The sequence below is a fragment of the Euprymna scolopes genome, chromosome 32 (assembly GCF_053919585.1).
Source record: "Euprymna scolopes isolate OS-2025 chromosome 32, ASM5391958v1, whole genome shotgun sequence".
Taxonomy (NCBI): Eukaryota; Metazoa; Mollusca; class Cephalopoda; order Sepiida; family Sepiolidae; genus Euprymna; species Euprymna scolopes.
This window is the reverse complement of record NC_136513.1, coordinates 47,747,804-47,760,315: the sequence shown is the minus strand read 5'-3', so window position 1 is coordinate 47,760,315 and position 12,512 is coordinate 47,747,804. Positions and strand designations below refer to the sequence as shown.

General features: G+C 33.6%; 1 protein-coding gene across 2 annotated transcripts in view; it reads right to left on the bottom strand.

Moving 5' to 3' along the window:
• LOC145256320 (calpain-B-like) overlaps positions 1 to 12,512 on the bottom strand; it is a 206,845-nt gene that overhangs the window by 88,890 nt on the left and 105,443 nt on the right. For both annotated transcript variants that reach the window (XM_080115053.1, XM_080115052.1), the window contains 3 exons: positions 11,771 to 11,946; positions 6,073 to 6,236; positions 546 to 760 (listed from right to left, as the gene is read on the bottom strand). In XM_080115053.1, coding sequence (XP_079971179.1) covers positions 546 to 760; positions 6,073 to 6,236; positions 11,771 to 11,946 — 555 coding nt within the window. The remainder of the gene's footprint in view (positions 1 to 545; positions 761 to 6,072; positions 6,237 to 11,770; positions 11,947 to 12,512) is intronic.

Here is a 12,512-nt window from a genome sequence, read left to right as displayed (position 1 = left end):
GTTTCATGATTAAAAAATGTATTTATTTCATAAAAAATTCTAATAGTAAAGCACAAGGTGAAGATTGATACAAAGTTTGCATTTATAAGTTGATATCGTCACTGAAACGATCGTACACAAATTTAAGTTGTTATTGTTTGAATTCTTGGAACATATGTAAATGATCTTGGATTAATTTCGTTTACCTGCTATTTACTTTAGCTATCGCTCTAGAAGATATAACCTCTCTTCTATTGAGCTAATTATATATTTGTAGTATTTTTTGCTAGGGGTCTCACTCCTCAAAAAATGAAAACAAAATAAAACAAAAAAAAATCTTGGATTAATTTCGTTTATCTATTTACTTTAGCTCTAGAAGATATAACTCGTCTTCTTTTGAGCTAAGTGTATATAAGGGATCTTACTTCTCTGAAAATGTTTTTAAAAAATAAATAAATTAAAAAAAAATACTTCTGGTGAATTAAGATACACTTGTGTGAAAAAATAGTTCCATCTTTTTTTTTGTTTTTCTATGAAATTAAAAAATGAATTATTTGTATTCTTACTCTGTTTTGTTGATTTTTTCTGTAAACAGTCTGAGGAGGAAGTCGCCTGCGTTGTTTGGCTCAAAGGTTGATGGGATGATGAGGTATTTGCCCTGTGGAAGTTTGTGTCTGCCGCATATTTCGCGGGTGTTGATGAAACTTGGGGATTTATCGCATGAGCCATGATATCTGAAGTAGTTCAAGTCTTTTATGTCGCTAGAATCATTCGCATCCAGCTGGAAAAGAAAGTATAAACGATTGAGATCTTGCCTTCGGGCCGGAATCAAAGTGTAGTATCCGTTCTGCAGATGCTGCAGTTAAGGTAATTTGTACCAGTCAATGGAGGGGAAACCCTCTATACTGGGACAATTATTATTTTTGATAACCAGAGTGCCCCCTTTTTGCCTACTTTTAGGGGAGCTGGTTTTTACCCCACATTAAAAACGGCCTTGTGCCTAATTTGCTTTGGTGGGGAAGCAAATAAATACAATAAACGATTGAGATAAATTACCTGTTTAGTAAAAACAAAGATTCAACCTAATTTAAAAAAAAAAAAAAAAAAAAAAAAATCTGTGCATGATGTACGTACTCGTCATTGAACGAAGATTTCATATTCCAAGAATCACGTAAATAGATCAAGTAGTTTTATTTTTTAAATAAGAAAATATATTTGTTACGATTTTTAGCGATGTTCATAGGAAACTGTAACCATTACAAAGCTGATTTTGAGTTCGAATTGAGTTCTCTCTCCTTTATTTATTTAACATGGCGGATCAAAACAACATCTCGTTTCGTCACAAAATTTGATTTTCTCAGAGAAAAGATAAATACTGACGGGTACGAACATCATAAAGATTTTCTTGTATTTTTATATTAATTCGGTTGAATTCTAGACTTGCACCAAAATCGAAACTCTTTTATCTTGAAAGTCTAATGACGTATGTTTTCGTCTTGAATAACTCTGCAAATCTATTTTCATCAGAAGAGAATTACTTTGGGAAATACTCAAGGATTTTTTATGCAAGTGCAGAACTCAACCCAATTAAAAAGACAAAAATACAGAAAAATCTTTAGGATGTACGCACCCGTCAAAGAACGAAAATACTATATTCCAAAATTCACATACATTAATCAAGTAGAATTTTATAAATGAAAATGATATTTTTTGTAATTTTTAGCGATTAATAGTATATCGTGGGCATTACAAGACTGATTTTGACCTTTTATTAGGCTGGTGCAAAAATAATGTCGTTTTATATATATATATATATATATATATATATATATATATATATATATATATATATATATATATATATATAATTAAACGTAAAAAAACGACATTATTTTTGCACCAACCTAATATTTCTGAGTGAGAGTGAGATAACCAATTTATTCATTAATTATGGCGAATCAAGACACAACGTTCTTGTTTCTTCATAAAATTAAGGTTGTTGTCTAGAATTCTCCCGATATTAAAAGAAGCCAAAATAAAGAAAAATCTTTATGATGTATGCATCCATGATGAAACGAAAATATCATATTCCAAAAATCACGTAAATTGATCAACTAGTCTTATTTTTATAAAGAAAATCCAATTTAATGAGTATTTGAGAAGCGACTGTCTTACTTACCATTTTGAAATTAATATCAAGAAACAAAGAGAGATAACTCAACAATAATTTAAACTTACAAGCTTTGTGTTGTAATGCCTATGAATTCCTATTAATCGCTTGAAATGATTTTCTTTAAAACTACTTGATCAATTAATGTGATTTTTGGAATATGATATTTTTGTTCCGTCACGGCTACATATTTTCTTCATTTTTGTTTTCTGTTATAAGAGGAATTCTGGACAAGAACCGAAATTAAATATAGCATATCTGATGAGAATGAAACTTGGTGTGAGCTCGCCTGAGCTCCAATTTTTTCTTTTTTTTTTTCTTTTTTATAAACGAGTCATTGTTTATCAAAGCTCAAAGGCCACTCAAGAAAAATGGTTTAATGAGATTGCAATGCTTCTGCAGTTTATAGACCATGGTGGAATAATAACGGTATTATTTAGAAACCCATTCTTAAAATGGGAAGGGTAGGCTTTGTTAATTATTCCGTACTTTCACCTAACAATTTAATAAACAAAAGATACTTAACTGAAATCCTATCTAAAAAATAATGCGGTTCATAAACTGCAGAAGTTCTGAGATTGTCAGTTGGACGATGAACAACACCTTGAGAGGACTGAAAATCGATGGGTGAAATGTTCAAAATTTACTTGATGTTGTAGTCAGCTGGGAAGCATCTCTAGAGTATTGTATTTTACAGGTGGAGACAAAACATTGTTTATGGAAGTTCTTTTTAATTTTATAAACAAAAAAGAAAATCATTTACAATAGTTATAGTAAGACAAGTTTATGCTGTGAATTTTTTACAGGGGAGAACCAGAGATTGGAACCCAGTCGAGCACGTACCACGAAAATAACGCTAAAGTGAGAAAGGAAAAAGTAGGAAAATGAAGAGGTCATTCCCCCACTAGATTTCAAAGTTCATTTTGCCACAGGAATGAAAGACTGCCCTGAGCAGCACTTGTAAGGCATTCACAGCAAGAAATCGTCTGTCTATCACAACGGTAAAAACTTTCCTTTTTTTATCCATCTGTCTAGCATAAGACATAATTTCCATGAACAGAGTTTCTTTCCAAGGGTTTATCATTCTCTGGAACACGATACAATATCGTTTTCAAAACGAATATAATTGTCCTCATAAGCAATCAAATGTTGTTCATTCCTCACCAATCATAATCATCTGCTGCTGTTTCAAATATTTTTGATATAGAAAGGAGAGTAGAGATTTACATGCTGGCCACCTCAGTGTGATGTGACACAAGGTCAGGAAAGTGAGGATGCCAAGCAAGTTCCTCCAAAGGAGGGGTATTCTTGCCAAGCAAACATTGCATGGACATCCTGCCAGCATTCTCCGATTGAGCCGCCTTAAGCAGCAAGCAATAAACTTACCTCACCTGAAAACCGGGTGGCAAGGCCTGGGGAGGTGGACCTCCTAGGTGATACCCAGGTGGCATACCTTAGTCTGACAGGTACTGGGCCAGTTCCTAGTGGGCTGATTGTCAAACGCGGATTCTTGACTGGTACTTTGCTACCCAAGTCTCCAAACAACCGAAGCAGTAAGGAGACTTTCTCCAACAGTAAAAATAATGGGGAAGGTATGATCACCGAAAATTGGAAGGTTTTACTTATAGACACTGGTGATAGGAACTGACAAATCAAATGGAGCCACATTCTGCTAGCAACCAATCAGAAACCAGAATTGCTCCATAAAAATATTGGATTGTTTAGCATTCCATCACATATTTTTTTTGTCAATGCGAGAAAAATCTTTTGCCTTTTGCCTGCAAAATTATACCCACTGAGAATTCTTTATCTCCAGGACTTGTACAGAATAGTTCCCCATCGGAAACTCTTCTGAAATTAAACATGGCTTTCAATTCAAGACAATGTTCAATTACTGAATTAATTGCTTTGTTAAAGCTTTTTGGTGTATTATCCACAGAATAGCCATAGTCGACTTGATACAAAAGCAAAAACAAGGAAGTGTTGGTGGTTGAGTGGTTAATAGCATGAACTGGCAACTTTGGTGTGCCACTTTCGAATTTTTCACTTTCACTTAGAGATGTCGGCAACCTTTACATGGGTCCTTCCATAAGTATCAGATATCCACCTAGAAAGAATTCTTAATAGAAAGATATTGGGGAAGCGACTGCCAACAATAAGCATCTTGACAGATACTCCTCCTCCTCCTCCTCCTCCTCCTCCTCCTCCTCCTCCTCCTCAACAACAACAAAACAACAACAACAACAACAACAACATCATCTACATAAAATCAGCTATGCACAGTCACAACAAATACATTGAACTACTATCATCAGCATCGTCAACATAAAACCAACAAACATCTAAAAGCTAACACCTAAATACTATTACTACTTCTGATATGCACACGCAGTTCTTTATCAAATCACATGAAGCAAACATATGAGCCATAAATTGACTATTGAACTCAGTTGTACACAATGTCTTACACAAACTCTCCTACTAACATAGGAAAACATACACACATGCATATGAAACAACCAGAACGTTTTTTTTTCTCTCAATAGAATGTTCTTATCTTTACAACCATTGTTTATCATATTTTATTGTTTGATCATCCTTTTTGAATTGATTCCTTGTTAACAGGGGTCATCTGTGTCGCCATTCCCACAACAGCTGTAATAAATACAGCAGTGAGCTTTAGTAAAAAAAGACACAAACCACAACGATAATATTTATAATAATACAGACATAATAAGAAAAAGATCCTAGAGTGCAGAAACCCCCCATATAGTCAGATGACACTGAGAAGTCACAAATAAATTAAAATAAATTGATACTTTTAATTGCAACTGGAAAAAGAGATTGAACAAAACAAAAACAAAAAACTGATGGAACTGAAACCACTCAATAGACTGAGGAAGGATATCGTCAACCATAACTTGACTAGAAGCATATGGTAAATACTGGAATTTTAAGGAGAATTATTGTCATTCAGGTTTCAGAGAAAACCATCGGCCATTATCAATAAGAAATCTTTGGTAAATGGCTGGTACAAGAACACCAAATCAATTGCGATCGTGATGGGATGAAACGGAGAGTACTGCAAATTTGGGGAGATTTGTTGTCACTTTGAATCTATGGATGATTGCTGGTTTTTATCAACGATAATTTACTGGTAATGTCTAGTTTAAAAACCTCAAGGAATAATTATAATAATAACAATAAAAATAGTAAATTATTATCTAACATATAAAGTTATCTTGTCGGATTTTTAAAGTGAAAACCAAATATTAATCTCTGATATATCGATACTTGATTTGAACTAACCTATTTTTTCGTTTACCTAGCATTAATATATTTTATTTCACTTTAATTTTTTTTATATAATTATTCCGGCTCAAAACTGATTAAAAAGAAGTTATAATAATAATAATAATAATAATAATAATAATAATAATAATAATAATTAAGGTCACCAGTCTCGGCTAATATTACACAAAATAGCTGGGAAGGGATGGAAAAACAGATGAGAGAGGGCACTAATCAGACCTCCACTGAAAGAATGCAAATCAGACTGGGATCTTGGAGAGGGTTATTGCTACCCAAATTTCAGTGAAAACAATGATCGCTGCCAGTGAGAAATCAATGGTAAGCAGCTGTTGCAATAATGTAAAGGCATTTGCAAAGGTTACCAAAAGAGATGGAGAATAATGGAAATCTGGGAAGACGTGTTGTCACCCAGACTCCAGGGAACATCTTAATTATTATTGGTGAGTAATCTCTGATGATGATCTGTTTGAGAACTCCTAGTGAGTACAAATAATAAGAGTATTGATAGAGTGGATAACAATATTAGTGCGATACTTGATGATGATGATGATGATGATGATGATGATGATGATGATGATGATGATATTTGTTGACAGTCATATTTTGCTGACCTTGTATACCATGTAGCCAATGGTCAGATTTTTTATGCCTTCTTTTCTCTTTTTGCGCCTATCCTTTTGCAAAAGTCCAATGATCAGGGTACAAAGGTCGTCATCGTCATCATCATCAACATCAGTTAGGGTCACTCGAAACTGCGGGTTTGTCCAGAAAGTATCTGTGAAGTATAAAAAAAAGACAACACATTTAATATATTACAAGGTGGCAAGATGAGTGTGTCTGTGGGCATGTGTGTGTATGTGTTAGCATGTATGTGTGTGTGTGTGCATGTGTGTATATGTATATATGTGCATGTGTGTATATGTGTATGTTTGTGAGAGCATATGTGTGTATATGTATGTGTGCATGTGTATGTGCATGTGCTTATATGTGTGTGCTTGTATGTGTCTGTGTGTGCATGTATGTGTATGTGTTTGCATGTGCATGTGTGTGCATGTGTGCATGTGTGTATGTGACTGTATGTGAATGTGCATGAGTTTATGTACGTGTATATATGTGTATGTGTCTGTGCATGTGTGTGCGTGTGTGCTCAGTGTGGCAGTGGGAATGATGAGTGAGACCATTGAATGAATGTAGGTAATTTGGTAATGTTGGCTCATCTTTGTGTCACTATCACTTGTGGAGGAGAATAATTTGGTCAGTTGATTGGTTCACACTGTAGGGAAATTTCTGGAATGACAATTATGCTCTGACACAGCACACCAGCTCCTCAATAAAACGATAGTGACATACGCTTTAGATCAAGGGGTTGATATGACGTCTGTTCTCGGCGTCATTTTTAATCGTCATTAATTCCCTCCTGAAAATTAATTATTTAGACTGAGACCTTTGGTGCTAGAACTGTACATTGTTTAAAATCCATATAATTATAAAACTCTATTGACTGTCCAAGCTTGCTTGCTTGGATCTTATCTTTGACAATCGGGCGATTCTATCCTTTAGAAAAGGTATGACAGATGAATTTGTATATATATATATATATATATATATATATATATATATATATATATATATATATATATATATATATTTAAAAGAGTGTAGCCATCAACAATTGTGGGTTTTTTTAAAAGGTTTTCATCATATTTTTATTTTAAAATATTTTTATAACGCGTTTCGAGCTTAGGATGTGCTCTCTTCAGATGTTTTCGTAAAAAGTTTTTCTTTAAAATGGGAGTTTAAAATGGAGGTAAAAATAACTCTTCAAACTCCCATTTTAAAGAAAAACTTTTTACGAAAACATCTGGAGAGAGCACACCCTAAACTCGAAACGCGTTATAAAAATATTTTAAAATAAAAATCTGATGAAAACCTTTTAAAAAAACCCACAATTGTTGATGGCTACACTCTTTTAAATATACATTATTTTCTCTCGTTGGAACTACACAACCATCACTTTAAATATATATATATATATATATATATATATATATATATATACAAATTCACCTGTCATACCTTTTCTAAAGGATAGAATCGCCCGATTGTCAAAGACCAGATCCAAGCAAGCAAGCATGCTATATGTGTATATGTATGAGCATGTGTGTGCATGTGTGTGTATGTTTGTGAGTGCATATGTGTGTGTATATGTATGTGTGCATGTGTATGTGCATGTGCTTATATGTGTGTGTGTGTGCTTGTATATGTGTGTGTTTGCATGTGTATGTGTGTGTCTGTGTGCATGTGACTGTATGTGTGTGTGCATGTGTGTATGTACGTGTGTACATATATATATATATATATATATATATATAACTACTTCATTTATTCGCATAAATTTAATATATGAAAGTATAGATTTATGCGTAAACTTTAAGTATTTACTTCAAAAGTGCTCAATACGTAGGTAGAGCTAGTTAGTAATTTATAAAATATATATGGCGATTAAGCTACACTGAATATTCTGCGTTTCATCCACTCTAGGATTCTTCAGGTTTATGCGCGAATTCTGTCGTTGCTTCTTGTTTTTATATATGTTGAGGATTTCTAGTCGGCCAATCAGCTTTCTAGTATCCACCGCGCCCCTTCCTACCAGCCATATATATTTTATAAATTACTATATATATATATATATATATATATATATATATATATATATATATGCGTATGAGTGTGTCTCAGGGACTAAGGAATGACGCTGGAGAGTTGTATCTGTTGGTTTTGATTTTAGCTGATGACACTCACGTTATCTGCAAATATTTTAGTTTTGATCTCACTACTATATATTAGGTACAATATAATCATAAATAGAAAATTGCCTCCATAATAATAAATACATAATCTGCATGAATTAAAATATCATATTTAAGCGTATTTTACAACCAGGCAATGCCGGGTGGTCTGCCAGTATTTTTATAAAAAAACAATTTATTCTAATATTGAAAAAGCATTTTAAAAACTTGAAATATTGAGCTGTTGATAATGATTGGATCACAGTTTTTTTGTGGCAGCTTCTAATGGTGTTCAAATTCTAACTGATCATCTCTTTTTCTTGTGATAACGAAAACAACAGATAAAGAAGGTGAGTGTGAGAGAGAGAGAGAGAGAGAGAGAGAGAGAGTGATAGAGAGAAAGAGGGAGAGACAGAGAGAGATGAGGGGGAGGCATTAATACATGATATAACCTTTTTTAAACAAAATCAAGCTTCTCTCTTTCCATCATCGACCCTCTGACCTTCATCTGACCCCTATTGAAATGAACAACCCTCTACTTGAGGACGCTCCATGTTTAGAAGAGCCTCCTGGTCTGATCTTCCCTCCTAATCCGAAATGGAGCACCTAGATCAAATCCATTGGTTGGATCACACTACCGCTCCAGTAAATATTTCTCTGCTGATGCAATCCTCTGTCTGTATAAGAGCCAAGTGTATCCTAGGATGAATACTGTTGCTACATCTGGACAGGAACTGCTCAGAGCACCTATCCTGCTTTGATAGAGTTCAAAACAGACTTTGTAATGCAGTAGGCGATGCCCTTTTCTCTTCTCTGCAACCTCTTTCCTACAGAAGAGACGTTGCGAGCCTATCTCTGCTCTATCGCTATTTTCATGGCAAGTGTTTGACTAAGCTACAATCTATACCCCCCTCGCTAATCTCAACTAAAAAGAATGAAAGATGATTAAGTTATGTAATAATAAGTATTTTTTATATAGAAGTTGATCCAGACAATGCATGAAGCCACTTGCTATAAAGAACTAAAAAGAATGAAAGGTGATTAAGTTACATAATAATAATTATTTTTTATATAGAAGTTGATCCATACAAGGTATGAAGCCACTTAATGTAAGAAGGTAAAAAAAAAAATAAAACGAAATATGATTAAGTTATTGTTGTGAAATTCAAACATACCTGCATCATGGACACTTCCAGTACTATATTACGATGTGAGATAACACTCCTAGAAAGCAATATCATAATACCGTAGAATCAGCAGGAGTACTAGTAGTGACCAGTACGGTAACAAGAATATAGTCTGCAAGGATCCAGGGCATAATGGATAAAGTGCTAGGTAAAATTCAGTTGTAAGTTACACTCCTCTGGGGGTTGAATGTTCATTCCTCATTACAGGTGACACTTAGAATGCAATTACAAATTAGTTAGGACTTCTATCCAGTCATGGCTGACAGAACAAGAGCATGCTACCTAGGGTTTTATTTTTTTTTCTCGACTTTTCATTTTCAAAACTGATATAAAAATATAAAAGTCTAGTCTATCATAAGTCAAGGTCATTAGTTACCTAACTAGGGTATTAAGACCATATGCTAAGGTTTTGATCCTCTTCTGTCGAAGAGTTTCAAATAGCACTAGTAATTCACATGAGAAATATGAGGGTAGGGTCACTAGCTCAGTATTGGTATAGATGTTTGTGGTCCTTCCATTCTGCAGCCAGGTATGACTTGAAGGCATTTACTGAGTGGACATTGATGGTATGGGAAGTTCCAGATAGGAGCCACTCTACTAGAGAAGAAGTAGCCACAGGAGCCAGGATGATGCATCTTCAAATTATGTTCCCTGGTGGATGGTTTAAGATAAAATATTATTGTTATTAAATTTTTCTCGATATTTTTTTTCCACTTGCGAACTGGTGACACTTCTAGTCTCTCAATGTTTCATTTATTTCCATTTGTAGATGCATGCGTGTGCATATATAGCTTTCGTTTAGATGAATGTGTGTGTGTATATATCTTTCGTTTAGATGCATGTGTGTGTATATATCTTTCGTTTAGATGAATGTGTGTATATATCTTTTGTTTAGATGCATGTGTGTGTATATATCTTTTGTTTAGATGCATGTGTGTGTATATATCTTTTGTTTAGATGCATGCGTGTGTGTATATATCTTTCGTTTAGATGAATGTGTGTATATATCTTTCGTTTAGATGAATGCATGTGTGTATATATCTTTTGTTTAGATGCATGCGTGTGTGTATATATCTTTCGTTTAGATGAATGTGTGTATATATCTTTCGTTTAGATGAATGCATGTGTGTATATATCTTTTGTTTAGATGCATGTGTGTGTATTTATCTTTCGTTTAGATGAATGCATGTGCGTATATATCTTTCATTTATATGCGTGTGTGTGTATATATCTTTCGTTTAGATGCATGCGTGTGTGTATATATCTTTCGTTTAGATGCATGCGTGTGTGTATATATCTTTCGTTTAGATGAATGTGTGTATATATCTTTTGTTTAGATGCATGTGTGTGTATATATCTTTTGTTTAGATGCATGTGTGTGTATTTATCTTTCGTTTAGATGAATGCATGTGTATATATCTTTTATTTAGATGCATGTGTGTGTGTATATATCTTTTGTTTAGATGAATGCATGTGTGTATATATCTTTCGTTTAGATGCATGCGTGTGTGTATATATCTTTCGCTTAGATGAATGCATGTGTGTATATATCTTTCGTTTAGATGCATGCGTGTGTGTATATATCTTTCGCTTAGATGAATGCATGTGTGTATATATCTTTCGTTTAGATGCATGCGTGTGTGTATATATCTTTCGTTTAGATGAATGCATGTGTGTATATATCTTTCGTTTAGATGAATGCGTGTGTGTATATATCTTTCGTTTAGATGAATGCGTGTGTGTGTATATATCTTTCGTTTAGATGCATGCGTGTGTGTATATATCTTTCGTTTAGATGAATGCGTGTGTGTATATATCTTTCGTTTAGATGAATGCGCATGCGTATATATCTTTCGTTTAGATGAATGCATGTGCGTATATATCTTTCGTTTACATGCGTGTGTGTGTATATATCTTTCGTTTAGATGGGTTTTTGTGTGTGTATATATCTTTCGTTTAGATGAACGCATGTGTGTATATATCTTTCGTTTACATGCGTGTGTGTGTATATATCTTTCGTTTAGATGAATGCGCGTGTGTATATATCTTTCGTTTAGATGCATGCGTGTGTGTATATATCTTTCGTTTAGATGAATGCGCGTGTGTATATATCTTTTGTTTAGATGCGTGCGTGTGCGTATATATCTTTTGTGTTCTTCTTTCACTATGACATAACTTTTATAAACAATTGATATTAAGTATTGGTGCGGTTGTCGGCCATAAACATAAAATGCTATCGTCGTCCAAAATTGCTTCTACCAAGGCCAGGAACCATGCCATTAGTTTTCATTCTCAATTTTGAATCGTATCTATCTTTTACCACAAAAACTTACTCATGTAATTCACGCATCCACCAGCATTGACGCGAGGTACCCAACTACCAGACTCAATAGTTGTTTCCCATTTCTTCTTAGACTTTTGACTCAGTTCTTCATCGTCCAAGGAATCAGGGGCCAAGTTGCAAATTTCGAGTTTTTGAAAATGATGGCAAAAATCTTGAAATGTCATCCTGAAAATAGGAGAATTGGAAAATGCTTTGAAATAGTTTTATGTATATCAAGTTGAATATGTGTATATCTACGATTCCAATATTTTCCCCGATTCTGATACAATTACTGATTCCGATTCTTTATAAATTCTAAATATTTAATTATGAAATATTATTTTTTTCACAATCATCGTAAAAACACATGTTAAATGTGCAGATATTTTTTTCAAGCATAAAAAACACACTTGTAAGCGATGATCTATCGATTTTAATTTTACTATTGATTAAAAATCAATAAATATTTATCATTTTATCATTACTACCAGCAGTTGAAGATTTTGGTTTAACAGAATTAAATTTTTGAAAAATTTAAAGAATCGTTTATTGACATTGGAAAGTAGGTACTAATTTTTCCAATTTCAATACCGATTCCAATACCCCTAAAAGTTCCGAATTTTTCCGATTCTCGATTCCGATTCCGATTAATCATCTCAACACTAATATCTACACATATAAAGTTGAGTAATTTTGTTGCATTGGCATTGACAATAAAAGCCCACTTTTCTATTTAAAAAGTAAAAATTAAT